Raw genomic sequence first — 15,884 nt, forward strand, 5'->3', positions numbered from 1 at the left:
GTGGCAGCAATGTTCGTTAATTGTGGAAAATAGGGTGCAGGTTAAAAATAGTGAAGTTGTCAGTAGTAAAGTAAGGGGTTCATAAAACCACCAATTTTTTTTAGGAATCAGAAATATCAAAGTATTTATGTAAACGTACATTTAAATTTATGAATGTAAATTTGTCAAGAATCTCACAGTGAACCAAAGTGTTGGACTGGAATGACTGATCATTCATACTAGCATCAGCGACCTAAAATGATAGCGTTGACAATGTATTGTATGGTTGGATAACATGCTCTGGATAAACTCCTGCAGAATGGCCAAGAACTCTCGTCTGAGCCTGGCCAGCGCCTCTGATGAGAACTTCACGTTCTGCTGGAGAGTTTTCTGTGCTTGGGATTACCTGATAGGAAACCCAGAGGCTGCAGAGAGCAAAGGAGCTGCCATTGTCAACAACATCAGGGTCAGATGCACACTTGGACACACTGCACACTCAGATTGTACATATCCAGTTACAATCACATACGCCCAAGCAATGACAACCCTGTCCTCTTCTTGTATTTCAGTTGATTTATCTCACAACACTTCTCATGCATAGAACACTATGAATCAGAAATTGTGACTTCAATGTGACCTTAAAATAATAACAACAGGGGTCATCACAACATATTATCAAATGTTTCTCTGCACAGGAAGCCATCGTTGAGGAGCAGGAAAAGAAGAAGGATACTAGTCTGTAGGTGTCTGTTATTTGTTTCTTGTTTTTGCATGTCTTCTTCTTCTTCTTCTTCTTCTTCTTCTTCTTCTTCTTCTTCTTCTTCTTCTTCTTCCTTCTCTGGGCTTTTCCACCCTTTGAATAATTTTCAAACCCAGTTCATTTACAGCACCCTGTGTGAAATCACTACTAATGTCTTCCATCCATCCTGGATTCATTATAAGAAACTGACAGTAAATCACAAAAAGGACATGACTGGAGAGACAGAACATATTAGAATGTCCTGTATGTCTACCTCAGCTATCACATTAGTTGTCATCCTCTACTCTGACATTTGTAACCTGTGATTTTAAGAACATTATTAGTGCAGTGGAGGTTGAAAACATGCCCGTACAGAACCAGCTGCATTTTGTTTGGGTGCTTTTGCGGCTTAAAGCTTTCTGGAGAATTGCTTATACAAACAACTTCACACTCAGCACTGAGCTTCTTCTGGTCCTCAGCAGCACACCTGACATGACATAGTTCCATCACACACCACACGTCTGACTGCTATTCACAGTCAGAAACAATACAGGAAAAAACAACAGGAGCAGACTTTACTGTTAGGAAAGGTAACGACCTGGTCCAGCAGCTTTAGATTTTTGTGATGTTTAAAAAGTATTGAATTGTGTTACTATTTTAACTCTTAGTAGGCTGAAAACACTTATTAAAAAGACCCCAAATCTCTTCAAAAATATGTAACTCATCTGTATACTGCTTACTGCGGAGGAAAACATTGCATTACCACAGTTACCTGACAGACAAATGTTACTGGTTACGCTGCTGATTCAGATTTGATTCATAAAATATAACAATTCAAATATGATGTACTATTATTCATGAAACTATCCAGCATCATATTATAATAATAATAATAATTCCTCTCTATCACTCTTTTCTTGAAGTCAACATCTGAAAGCAGGAATGAAATACATTCTTACCACAGGGGAAGGACACACCGAGCGGTCCCACCGGCCCATTCAGCTTTTAGTTAGCTGTCTACTTGTTTTCACTTGAGGAGTGAAAAAGAGTCTGTTCGTAAAGGGAACTTACATCATTAAGCTGTGTGTGTGTTTATCAAGGCAAGGCATGTTTATTTGTAGACAGACAAACAGACAGACAGACAGTTTTTCTTTCAAAAAGTTATATATATAACGTTCCAGAATTTTGGGACATGAGACCTGAGCACTTCCAGCCATCAATGTATTCCTGTGTATTTGTGTGTTTCTTCAGGGCAGTTCTGATCAGTCTGCGTATCTTAGCCAACATCCTGGTGCTCCTGTCTCTGGCTGGCAGCATCTACATCATCTACTTTGTGGTGGAGCGTTCTCAGAAGCTAGAGCAGGAGAAGCCGGAGCTGACGCTTTGGGAGAAGAATGAGGTAGCAGAACAGACATCATTAGTTTGATTAGATTATTCAACATACAATACTGTTACAAGGAATCAATGAAAGTGGAGAGCCGAGACTGATCCAGTCCAGCTCATCATGTCCTTCCCTTCAGAGAGGCTGCTGTTCTATCAGCCAAATGAATCCATGGTCAGTTTGTCAGATCAGCGCGGAGGTCCTGAGAGGCAAGTGAGGAACAAATGCTGATGATCCAAGTCTGATGCAATTGCAATTTGTGTTGCTGTGATAATTTTTTCCAATCCCTCTAAACACACGGATATGTAAATTAAAGCTCACCTGAAATAAAACATGAATGCTTTGAGTCCTATTCAGAAGGTGGAAGTGCTCTTCAGCCTCTTGTGGCTGAAATGAAGAACAAGCACGTAGTGTTCTAACATTTTTTACAAGGACAGTAAGTCTTTGTACATTTGTTAATTAAACTTAGAAAATGGATCACCAGAATTAATTTTCTCTCACTTGCCTTTCAAGGCTATTGCAGATTCGTGTTCAGCTCTGCATGAAAATATATAGTTTATAAGTCATGTATTGTAACCATGATGGCAAAAAATCCACTTCTGACACGTCCAATTTAATCACCTGATGTTCAAATTTAGAGAACCGTTGCAACTAACAAACTTAATTGTTATGTATATTCTGTTTAATCATTGAATATTTAGTCTCAACAAAGCCCCAAAGCTATTCCATTGACAATACTATTGCAACGACTTAGTTGGTGGTAGAATATGATACTGTAGAAACACAACACATTCTCACACTTTTAGAGCTAAATGCGACCAGCACATAAGGATGTGTATGGTTGACATTTTATTGATACAGTCACTCATCGTTTTCTTGTTGGGTTCTTTAGATTTGTGCTCAAGAAACACAGAATATGAAGAGTGAAGTTAACACAAATGTTGTCACGGAGCGGGAACTTTGGAGGAGGACTCGGACGCAGAGTAGAGGTTTAACTAACAGTTATTTATTTTTAACAAAAACTCACAGGGAAAAATCCTGGAAACAAATAACTCCTCCGAAGAGGGATGAACGGGAAAATGCTCAACAAAACGGGAGCCTGCAAAAACCCTCTCTCAACGAGGGAAGGAGAAAATAATTATCTACAACTAGGTTCGGCCTAGACAATACTGTGACCTGGACATGACCATGACAAGGCGTGTGTGGAGGACGAAGGATCAGACACACTGGACCAGGACAAGGGGAGACACCGACTATAAGGACACATGAGGGAAGTGGGGAAACAGGTGGACACAATCAGGAATCGGGGAAGACAATCAGACTGGTGACACAAGAGGAAGGGCACGGAACCTGAAACGAGAGGAGAGTTAATTTCCAAAATAAAACAGGAAGTCACAAAACAAACGAGGAGACAGGACAAAAACTCAACTTGACATACAGGTGTGACAAATGTGAAGGATTCACTCCTTAGCAGGTACTGCCGGTAGCAGAAGGAGGGGTTGGTCTCAGCATCAAAGTCGTCAAGAATTTGCCAAATGCAAAGCTACATGGTGAATTAGGCGTTTACACTGTAAGTCTGAAGAGTTCTTCATGGTGATGTCAAACATACCGAAAAGGGAGGAACAGAATATCCTGATCGTACGAGGGAAACTCATATTGTATAACTCTCATTTGGACAAAAAGGACTCTGGCTAAAAAAGTGTTTTTGCAATTAAGTTTGGAATAATTTGGATTTGTTTTTTAATTGTTTTACACTTAATGAGATTATAATGTGTTCTGTTTCATTTAATTAAAGTGTTATGATAATTACGTAAAGTGAAATATCCATTCAAACAAATCAAAATATTTATATTCTCTCACAAATTCAGCCTCACACATTAGTTATCCGTAGAAATATTGCTATCTCCACTTAAAATAATTACAATAAATATGTGCCCTCGATGGACTGGCGGCCTGTCCAGGGTGTCCCCTGCCTTCGCCCTATGTCAGCTGGGATAGGCTCCAGCGCCCCCGCGACCCTAATGAGGATAAGCGGTATTGAAAATGGATGGATGGATGGGAGTTAAATAGTGTTAATAAGTTCACTGCAATTTAGATGAAGTGCCTGGATCAAACATTTGTCAATGTTTTTTTCCTACAGGACTAAGCCACATTTCACTTCTCTGCGGATGCAGGCGAGGAAGAGAAAAGTGTCTATCTGCATAATGTATCATTAATTTTAAGGTGAAATATAATACCGTCTCCATGTCAGTGGCTTTCATGTTCTTCCTCTCTCCAGGTTAGTGTGGTGGTTTCTCTCATCACCATGATTGCTCCGTCTGCCTTTGAGCTGGTGTCTCAACTGGAGATGTACCACCCACGAACTTCGCTGCGTTTCCAGTTGGCCAGGTACTCCACCACTACATTAATGCTGCCGAATGCACCAATAATTACACATTGCACATCCCAGGTCGTACGGCACACTAACATTGGTCATATGTGTATGTGTTTACAGAGTGCTTGTTTTGTACCTGGGGAATCTCTACAGCCTCATTATTGCCCTCCTTGATAAGGTCAACAGTATGAGCTCTGCTGTGAGTATAGAAAATATAGAACATTTCCTATGTTCATAGCCATCATTTCTTTTAAGCCTGAGAGCCCACTAAATAGGAGTTAGGGAATAAGCTTGGCATAAACCGGGATAAACAATGCACTAATCCCCAACGAATATAAAGGTGTTGCACACCAAATTAAACAGCTGAACCTACAGTAATATATAAGCCTGCTTATTATGCTTGTTATGGAACATTTCTTATGTTATCAGGAAAGCAAGCCGAACTTGAACAGAAATAATGAAAATGGATAAAACCCCTTTTGGAATCAGAGTTGTCTTTGTCTTTGTTTATTGCTTGCAAGGGAAGAATTCACAACAACTGCATGCTTCGCAGTCTGTGGTAAAGGCTTCAAAATGTTGTATCACAAAAGCATATTTATATACCCAGAAGGAGTTGTTTTCTAAGTGTGTTATGAGGGCTTATCTGTTCATACACATATTCACAAGATATCCATAAATTCCCTCTCCAAAAAAGTAGCAGCGATATATCAACCAACACAGCCGATGTCCTCATTTATCTCGGTATATCAAGTATATAAGTACGGCAACACGTTGCCGTACTTCCTGTTATGGGCAGAAAGGCATTCCTTGGTCATTTTCCTTGGTCATTTTCCTTGGTCGTTTCTGTCAGATTTTCCATGTGGGGGAACTTTCTATATCAGCGAATCGAAGCGAGCGTTTGACAGAGAACTGCACTTTGCTGATTCTGATTGGCTAACACTGCTGTCCTAGAGGAAAAGGTCATGCCAAAGTGCAGTAGTAATAAACTACAATCAATTATAGTCTATAGCTGCCAATACACAGATGAGTTTAACCGTTTAGCACCTTAGTTTGTTTGGATCGTGTATGTTACTGCTGTATTGGGATGTATTGAACACCATTAGTGATATATCTAGTTTGGCACATGATAAAATAGAAATGTGCCATTGTGCCAAAATTAACATTTTAAAGACCTCGCCAAAATTGTCTTTACTAAAAACTCTCACATTTTTTTCTGCTTCACTTTACCAAAGTCAACCTTCGCAGAGATAATGTTCATATATTGTGCTATGAATTGGTAGAGGTTTAGAACTGCAGCTGCATCATTCCTTGCTGTGTACCATCTTCATTTACTCTTAGCCAGTGTCTACGTAAGGATGCTCCAAGAAATTAGCATCATAAGCAAGCTGACATGGTCATCACATCCTGGTAATAAAATAAATGTCTATAAACATGAATTTTTACAGCCGAGCAATAGAAAGCATCCGGACTGCAAAATAGACATGGGATGTGTACAGCTCAGGACAGGAGGGCTCTTCAGCGGGTGATTAAAAACATGACATCATTGGTACCTGTCTACTGAGCATCAGTGATGTTGGTGGAGCCTCTGTAGAACTAAAAGGATATTCAAAAACAAAACTCACCCAGCCACAGTCTGTTCACCCTGCTGCCGTCTGTAAAGGCATCGGCTGCCGAACCACCAGACTTCAGAACAGCTTCTTTCCTCTAGCTGTGAGACAACTTTATTCCTCCTCCACCCACCATATATAATATTTACTAGTAGCAGAGTCACTGCCCAGCAGTGTCGGTGCCAGACTGTTGTTCGTCAAGACATAACATTAATATGTGTATTTTCTTACCTCTCTCTTGAAATGAATATTGTTGTGCTAGTACTTTTACGCCACTAAATAGCTGTCACATAGTTGCCCATATTAGTCTGAAATAGCATTTAACTGGTAATGGATCCTACTATTTTTCTCTTCCAGGTCCCAGTGAGTCCAGGTAACTGGTCTGACCCCAGCTCCTTCCTGGCCACCATCTCTCAGCCTGAGGTAGACAGCCTCTCCACCCTGGTTTCTGAGATCTCTGAGCCTCGCCACAGTACCATAACAACCATTGCCACGCTGCTGAATGTTAGAAACACCAGCACAAGCAGCCCAGGGTCCTTCTCCAACCAGACATCTCTGTTTGAGAAGAACACCCGCTCTCAGCAGGACCCATGCTGGGAGACCTACGTTGGACAGGTAATCTGATCGCTATACACTACACTCTTATTTATACATAAGTGAGTGAGAGTCAGTTGAAGGAAGGGTTGACAGAACAGAGGGCAGAGAGGAGGGTGAGAGGGTGAGAGGGTGAGAGGGAGAGAGGGTGCGGATGTTGCGACGGACAGGTGCAGAGTCCATTGTGGGAGGGTTGTCAGTTCCAAAGAGTGGGAGAGAGTACAAGATGAAGAAGTGGTCAGAGACATGAAGTGGAGTTACAGTGAGGTTAGATGTAGAGCAGTTTCTGGTGAATATATAGTCACGGTGGTTGGCAGCTTTGTGAGTAGGAGGGGAAGGACTGAGAGAGAGAGCAAAGGAAGACAGGAAGAGTAGCAGGTCACATGACTTCTCTGTCACCCAGAAGGATGAGCGGGGGGCTGTTTTCTAGGAAGTTGGATAGGAGGACATCTAATTCTTCCAAGAAGTCTCCCAAGGAACCAGGTGGACGGTAGAGAACAACATTGATTAGTTAAACTGGATGAGTAACAGTCACATCATGAAATTCAAAAGACAGTGGGGTAAATAATGGAAGCGGGTAGAGAGAAAAAACTCCATTTGGGTGAGATGAGTAGATCTGTGCCACCACCCTGACCAGAGGGTCTGGGTGTGTGGCTGAAGGAGAAGGCCGAGGAGAGAGCAGCAGGGGTAGATGTGTTGTCAGGAAGTTATTACAATTCATTCCGATCAGGACATTCATGCCTTTCAAATAAATTAAATCCATCCATAAGTTTTGAAGACATCTCAGTCTGGACTAAAGTGGCAGATTGCAACATACTAAACATAAATACAGTACATGAAGGCTTTCTCGGACTGTTGCTTTACACACTAATAAGCATTATTACTCTATATGTCATTCTCTTTGTAAAGTACATACAAGATAATTGCCAAATATATTTTTGATTATGATATTTGTATATGCTCATCTTAATTCAATCTCTATGAACAGATATCTACCTTTGAATGCAGAGTCAACGAGACAAAATTTGTGGTGGGCAAAATCCAATCTGGGATCCCACCGACCACGATTGAGCTTTTTATTAGTTGGCTAATTGGCTCCTTGTTAAACAATCCAGTTGTAAATATCATCTCTAAACTCCAGACTGTAAACAATGACCTGTGCACAAAGGAAGAAGTCAATGCTCTGATATTCGCTGGCTACATCATCGGAATCCCAGAAAAACTTTTTTTTGATTATTTATTCATTTATTTTACTTCTACTTGAATTGCTTTTATTATTATTGTATTATTGTATTCTCTGCCCTCGATGGACTGGCGGCCTGTCCAGGGTGTCCCCTGCCTTCGCCTTATGTCAGCTGGGATAGGCTCCAGCGCCCACGCGACCCTAATGAGGATAAGCGGTATTGAAAATGGATGGATGGATGGATATTGTATTCTCTTTGTGTTTTTATAACATCTCCTCATGCAAGTCATGGCTGTGCTTAAACAAACAGCAAAAGACAATACTACTGAGCAGGTTTTAGCCTGGTTGAGTGGTGGAAAATCTATTGAACTGCACATATTACATATATATTTACACGATGTACACACTGTGTGTCTCCAGGAGATGCTGAAGCTGTCCATCATTGACATGATCTTCACGGTGGCCAGCATCCTGCTCATTGACTTCATCAGAGGTTTGGTGGTTCGCTACCTGAGTGACTGCTGCTGCTGGGATTTAGAAAGCAAGTTTGTAAGTTGTACACAATGTGAGTTTTTGTGTTATACAATTTTAAAATGCTTTGACCAATTACTGACAATCAGTGACGACTTCCGGCAGGACATTACTACTTGTAGCCAACAAATAGTCCAACATATAACTCCAGAATTGTAATTCTTTTACTTTTTATATGGACTGAGCTATCAAAATGGGCTCTAGAGGAATTGGTTGGCTAATGTAGTTACCTTTGAACCGAGCCTGGCGACCCGTTCCCCTGTTTCTAAGGCAACACTTTTCTGTCTGTAGCCTTGTATTTAATGGACAGATAAGAGAGAGGTATTGATCTGCTCACCCTCTCTACCATAAGTGATCAAGTACATTCCCCAAAAATATCAAACTATTCCTTCCAAGGTACCTTGTGGACTTTTCAAAGTTTCTGTTTATCTCTTATGTCACTCACTTAACCATGCTGTGTGTATCCCTGAGCGCTAACAAATGTGTTGAATGCATTTCCTTCTGCATCAAATATTTACAAAACTGGGATCTTCACAAGTATAGACACAACCGATAACGCTTGGCTACAAAACGTTCTAACAATAAAGAAAACAACTCCCTACTTCGTGACATCATGAAAATACATCTTTTGTAATTGTTTTGATTGAGAGACCCCTAATGGCAAATGATAGGATAGGAGGGCAAGATGGTTCATAATGAATATTTAAGCTTCATTCAGAAGCAGTGCTGTGACATTTTTTAACCTGGGTTTAAAGGTGATTAAAGTCGGTGCAAGTCTAATAGCCTCCGGATGTTTGCTCCAGCTGTGTGGTGCACAGGAAGTGCTTCTCCATGTTTAACATGGACCCTCTGATGACCTGAGGGACGGAGAGGGTTCATATGGTAGAAGACATTGGGGATGTATTTTGGTTTTAAGCCATTCATAGACACACTTTACATTCTTTTTTCTGGCATACTAGAGGAACCAAATGGAACAGTGCTATGATTAACATTATTAACTACACAAGTGTTCACCCTACAATGACATGTCAAAATGGCTGCTGGGAAAGAGCCTATTGTCTCAGTTTTGTCTGCATTCAGCTGGAGAGAGTTCAGACACATGGACATCAATTATGTTTTACTTTTTTTTTAAATAAACTTCTTTGTTCACAGGGAGCAACTTGATTTTGTTTTTGCAACTAAATGACTTGATAAGGTAACTATTAGAAATATGACTAATACAGTTGCAAACTATGTGTCATCACAGTAGAAATAAAGAGGTGTTCCATACATAATAAAAGAAGTGGTATAGAGAGATATTACCATGCCTACATTAGGGGATGGTACTCCACAGAGGATGATACTCGGGACCTCTATCTGCAGAAAGATCCTTTTTACAGCCGACGTGCACATGTTTCGCCCCAGCTGTCCAGACAAGTTTTAAGTTTTAAACATTAAATTAAAACTGTTACCATATGGTGAACAGAAAATAATTGTGGACTAAGTTTGTCTTGATCTAATTAGAGTTACATGTGGGTTTCTCTCCAGTGGAGGTATTTAGAATATCTAAATTAGATTAAGACTTCATGACTCGAACAACTGGAACACTCAGGAATTTTTGAATTCAACCAATTCTTTTGAATTATTTGTATGCCACTTAAGAACAATTCACTTTGTTCTATTTCACCCTTTGTTTTGTTACGTAACTATCATACCTAACTTACACCAGCTGTGTAACAAACACAGGCCAACCTTATTTTACGTACTTGTTTTAACCCTAACCACAATCCTTTCCGAGGCCTACTCTGGTTGCCTACAGTAACCTGAGGAAACCTTCATTGGAAGTTTATTGTAAGACAACACCACTAATGAGTGGAAACTGACACTAAAATGGGACCTAGAGCCACTGAACAAGCGTCAGGACTTGACGAGTTGGGAGTGAGAACATGTTGAGATTTAAGGTGAGCACAAAGCAGATGAATTGAAAACAGCTTTCTAGTATCAAACTGTTACTTAACAATAAGTAAAACACATGTTTGAGTGGAGGGTGACTTTAAATATAATTCTTATTGGCACAAAGTATTGACATTAAACATAGTGACAGTGTAAACATATTGGCATAATCACAAAACAACTAACCTTCATTTAACATTGAATGCATAATTTAAGGACTCTATGGTTGAAAAACTGAAAGGAAGAAAACCACAATGATTTTTCTCTCTTTTCTCAGCCTGAATATGGAGAATTCAAAATAGCAGAGAATGTTTTGCATCTGATTTATAACCAAGGAATGATCTGGTAAGTCCGAAAATTTATCAAAATTATTTGAAAGAAAAGGAAATATGGATATCTCTTTCCACTCTCCTTGGCCTTCACTGTGTGTGTAATAGAAGATGTAATTCAGAGGTAATAGTCTGGCTGGTGCTGACTCGTCTCCATGACCCTGTTTAAAGGGATGTGGCCCTCTATGACCTCTCCATTCCACCCCTGTGTCTGGCTCCACTGTATTTCCTCAACTCATTTCAGAAATGTCGCCTCGCAGCAATGAACATAATGAAGCGAAACTAGGAGCCACAGGATGTAATGTGTGTTATATGTGACCCCAGTGTCTGTGTGTGTGTCACTGACTCTTCTCTGTCATTCGTCCAGGATGGGAGCGTTCTTTTCTCCCTGTCTTCCAGCCTTCAATGTGTTGAAGCTGATTGGTCTTATGTATCTGAGGAGCTGGGCCGTCCTCACCTGTAATGTCCCCCATCAGCAGGTGTTTCGAGCCTCCAGGTCTGACACCCACGAATACACGCACACAAACACACACACACACACACACACACACACACGTTTGTGCTTGTACGTATTTAGGTGCTGTTAATATGCTGTTTATTTATCTTTGTGTGTCATTTATCTTTGCCGATATCAAGAATACCATATTGAAAATTCAAATGTGTTGATGTCACCACACTGACATTCAATTAATACTAATATCAAACTGCATGTGCATCTGCAATGATAAGCTTAGCAGATAATAAAGCATACATACAGAACTTAGAATTAGTCTTAACTAATGGGGAATCTGCCAACAGAAACAGCTGATTATCTGAGAACAACCATGTCAAACTAATTCCCATTTGTTTACATACTGAGCCTCTTAGATAGGATAATATAGTCATTGGTTATGGGACTGAAGTCAAGCAGTATAACACTGATCCAACTGTTGGCCTGGCAGCAGATTATTTAAAGGTTAAAGGTCTCTGGGCCATGAGTTGACCCATGGCCTGCAACAACTGACCTGGTGTTCCCCCTCTGATGGAGGCAGTTCACCCTCAGATAAACACTGTTAGCTTTGTCAGCACTGTTAGCACTTTTAGCATTGGTAGCTTCTAGCCACCAGCTAAGCCATCTCCATGTTGAGGGGTGTGAAGGCAATATGAACTTAATTCCATATTGAGCACCTTTTAAATAGCCATAACTAAAGGAATTTATATGATTTATTATATCTGTCAGTTATTTCTGTCTATTATGTCTTATTATTATGTCTGTGTCTATTATGTGTGTGTTTATTTTGTCTGATTATTAAGTCTCTGATTATTATGTCCATCTCTATTATTTATGTATTATGTCTGTGTCTATTGTGTCTAATATGTCTGTGTTTATTATGTCTGTACATTTCGTCTGTGTCTTATGTGTCTGTTTATTATGTCTGTGTTTATTATGTCTGTGATTATTATGTCTGTGTTTATTATGTCTGTGTATATTATGTCTGTGTATATTCCGTATGTGTCTTTGGTGTCTGTTTATTATGTCTGTGTTTATTATGTGTCTGATTAATAAGTCTGTGTTTATTATGTCTGTCTATTATGTATGTATTGTGTCTGTGTCTAATATGTCTGTGTTTATTATGTCTGTGATTATTATGTCTGTGTTTATTATGTCTGTGATTATTATGTATGTGTCTATTGTGTCTGTGTTTATTCCGTCTGTGTCTTTTGTGTCCGTGTTTATTTTGATTGTGTTTATTATGGCCTTGTCTATGTTTATTATGGAATGTTTGTGTCTATTATTTCTGTGTCTATTTTGTTTGTGTCCTGGATCATTGGATTATTTCTAGATGGGTTTACCAGATTAATAGAAAAAGTGAATTCATTTCTTGCTCAGTGTTATGATGAATCTGTCACAATGTATACATGGCAAACTCCTGAATGTAATCTCATCCAAAAGGAAGTTAATGCCACAAATAACTTTTTTGGTGGAGTTGGGATACTTTGAGAACAAGGTTGTAATATCACATGTCTCTTTACACAATATCATAGTAAACAGGGTAGAAACATTTTTTCAGCTCCACAACAGGGATTTCATCAATGGGCAATATATCGCAGCTTTTGGGATATTTACATTTTTCTTGGAACACTATAACTTCATGCTCATAACTGTTTGGTTTTTGCAACACAGACTCAGTAGTTGAAGATCAAAAGAAGGATTCATTGCTTCAAAGGCAAAGGGCTAGGTGTGGGAATGGCTGTAGAGACTGGAGCGGGAATGGTGTGGCTTGCTGGAAGGGGCAGGGCCAACTGTGGTTCACAGATAGAGTGGCTCGTCTTCCAATTGGCTTGGCAAGTTTGAACCCTGGCTCCTCTAGTCCATGTCGATGACTCCTTGGGCAAGACACTATACCCCAAATTGGCATTTAAACGTGAAATTAAAAGCAAACAACATCCCTTGGGGACTTACACCCTAGGAAATATAAGTTTGACGACTCTAAAATATAGTTTTAGAACACACAGGTTCTTTACCAATATTTGTCCAGAGAAAATAAAAAGGAATCAACGAAAACAATCAAAACAAACAACTAAAAGCCAAAACATGAAGAGTAATTTTACAACGGCCAAACCATGCAAAATGGAGGCAAAAACATCAAAACTGGCAAAATGCAGGTGAACCAACAAATGATAAACAGAGATTAAAAAGGGAGTGAGGCCATGACAACAGGTGCCTTTTATATACTGGTGCTGATTAGGGGAGGAGCCAGCCTGAGGGCCGCGTTCAAAACCCTACACTTCCTTCTCTGGGGAGCGTTCCCCACTACACATCATTTCAAATTACCCAATAGGAACTGGCCCGTCCAGCTTACAATAGCCAACGAGAGTCCGCGTTGAAGGAAAGTGCCTGCCCCTCTTCTTTCGCGTACAGACCGAGCCAATTGCAACCGATTGTTCTGATGACCGGCGCTTCATACAGCCAATGAAATGACAATATGCTGCTTCAGGGGGAAGATTTAAAGCCACAACAAGAAAGTGGTTGCGTAAACACGAACGTCTGCGGTCAACTCCCGTATGCTCCCGTGTGTCAATACAATAAATAGTTTATGCTTCAGTTACTCTGTGTCAGCAATACTGATAGTGAATCTGGATTGTACCTCTCAGTGTCACCTTCCACTAGAGCAAAGTGTTTAAGGCTCGAAGCCCTTTTAGCCTAGGTATGTGACCATGGTTACCAAGGGTCCCTTGGCGTCTCCAAATTGCCTTTTTTGGAAAACGGCTCCACATACTCTTATAGAAAAACACGTGTGAAATATTATTTTTTTGTGGTATTGTTATCACATTTGCACTTGGTCTAAGGCTTCATGCTGTGGTCCCATTGTGTTTCCCAGGCTCATAAGTTTCAGCTATGTTTATCTGTTTGCAAAGAAATATTCAGGTGGAAATAAAAACCTTCTACTTCAGTGTGTCCAAACTTATATTACTCAATGTCAGTAGCACTTGCAGTGATTCTGAAAAACTTCAGTGTTACCTTTCAAAAGAGACCAAAACCATGTACTCCAAATGGTTTAAGAACAGCAACACTCAAAGCTCTTTAACACTACATGTCATCAGTCACACCCATTCTTATACTGATGAGAGGAGCTGCCATGCAAGGTGCCATCAGGACTATCTGCTTATTGATACCCATTCACACACTGCGGGAACAGCCTGCGGGAGCAGTTTTGGGGTTAAGTGTCTTGCCCAAGGACACATCCACATGGGCTAGTGGAGCTGATCCTCTGAAGGATAACCCTGCTCTAATTGTGTGAGTGTGTGCATGTGTGTCAGAGAGAGAGAGGCGAGTGTACTATGCATATACTGCTACAAGGCGGAGTTGGGAGACGGGACCCTCTGAGGAATTTCACACATTGATCAGCACACTTTTCTCATTATTAATTATCACTAATGGTTTCATTTTCCGCCGGAGCTGGTGCAGGAGGTGGAGCGGTACCAGCTAGATATAGTTGGGCTCACCTCCACGCACAGCATGGGCTCTGGAACCAAGCTCCTGGAGAAGGGTTGGACTTTGTCCTTTTCTGGAGTTGCCCAGGGTGAGAGGCGACGGGCGGGAGTGGGGATACTCACGAGCCCCCGGCTGAGCGCCGCTGTGTTGGAGTTTTCCCCGGGGAACGAGAGGGTCGCCTCCCTGCGCCTACGGGTTGCGGGGAGTAAGGCTCTGACTGTTGTTTGTGCTTATGTACCGAACAGCATTTCGGAGTATCCGGCCTTCTTGGAGTCGGTGGGAGGGGTCCTGGAAAGGGCGCCACCTGCCGACTCCATAGTTCTCCTGGGAGACTTCAACGCTCACGTGGGCAATGACAGAGAAACCTGGCGGGGCGTGATTGGGAGGAACGGCTTGCCCGATCTGAACCCGAATGGTGTTTTGTTGTTGGACTTCTGTGCTAGCCACAGTTTGTCCATAACAAACACCATGTTCGAACATAAGGTGGCTCATAAGTGTACCTGGTACCAGAACACCTTAGGCCGGAGATCAATGATCGACTTTGTAATCGTATCATCTGATCTGCGGCCGTATGTCTTGGACACTCGGGTGAAGAGAGGAGCAGAGCTGTCAACTGATCACCACCTGGTGGTGAGTTGGATCAGATGGCGGGGGACTCGGCTAGAAAGACCTGGCAAGCCCAAACGTGTAGTGAGGGTGAACTGGGAACGTCTGGCAGAGGATCCTGTGCGGGAGGTCTTCAACTCCCACCTCCGGAAGAACTTCTCACAAATCCCGAGGGAGGCTGGGGACATGGAATCCGAGTGGACCTTGTTCAAAGCCTCTATTGTGGACGCGGCTGCTCTGGGCTGTGGCCGGAAGGTCATTGGTGCCTGTCGTGGCGGCAACCCGAGAACCCGGTGGTGGACACCGGGGGTGAGGGAAGCCGTCAAACTGAAGAAGGAGGCCTTTCGGGCCTGGCTGGCCCAGGGGTCTCCTGAAGCAGCTGACGGGTACCGGCGGGCCAGAAGGGCTGCAGCGACGATGGTCGCGGAGGCTAAAACTCGGGCATGGGAGGAGTTCGGGGAGGCCATGGAGAAGGACTTTCGGTTGGCCTCAAGGAAGTTCTGGCAAACCATCCGACGGCTCAGGAAGGGAAAGCAGGGTCTACCCCAGGCTGTTCTCAGCAGGGGGGGGAACTGCTGACCCGGACTGGGGACATCGTCGGGCGGTGGAAAGAGCACTTTGAGGAACTCCTAAACCCGGCCAACATGTCCCAC

General features: G+C 41.7%; 1 protein-coding gene across 1 annotated transcript in view; it reads left to right on the top strand.

Annotated features, from left to right (window-relative positions):
• Positions 1 to 15,884, top strand: part of LOC117727702 (transmembrane channel-like protein 3) — a 48,184-nt gene that overhangs the window by 22,525 nt on the left and 9,775 nt on the right. The window contains exons 8-16 of the mRNA XM_034528133.1: positions 298 to 445; positions 675 to 718; positions 1,970 to 2,117; positions 4,378 to 4,487; positions 4,594 to 4,672; positions 6,438 to 6,695; positions 8,278 to 8,406; positions 10,598 to 10,665; positions 11,017 to 11,145. Coding sequence (XP_034384024.1) covers positions 298 to 445; positions 675 to 718; positions 1,970 to 2,117; positions 4,378 to 4,487; positions 4,594 to 4,672; positions 6,438 to 6,695; positions 8,278 to 8,406; positions 10,598 to 10,665; positions 11,017 to 11,145 — 1,113 coding nt within the window. The remainder of the gene's footprint in view (positions 1 to 297; positions 446 to 674; positions 719 to 1,969; positions 2,118 to 4,377; positions 4,488 to 4,593; positions 4,673 to 6,437; positions 6,696 to 8,277; positions 8,407 to 10,597; positions 10,666 to 11,016; positions 11,146 to 15,884) is intronic.

The sequence above is a fragment of the Cyclopterus lumpus genome, chromosome 3 (genome assembly GCF_009769545.1).
Source record: "Cyclopterus lumpus isolate fCycLum1 chromosome 3, fCycLum1.pri, whole genome shotgun sequence".
NCBI lineage: Eukaryota > Metazoa > Chordata > Actinopteri > Perciformes > Cyclopteridae > Cyclopterus > Cyclopterus lumpus.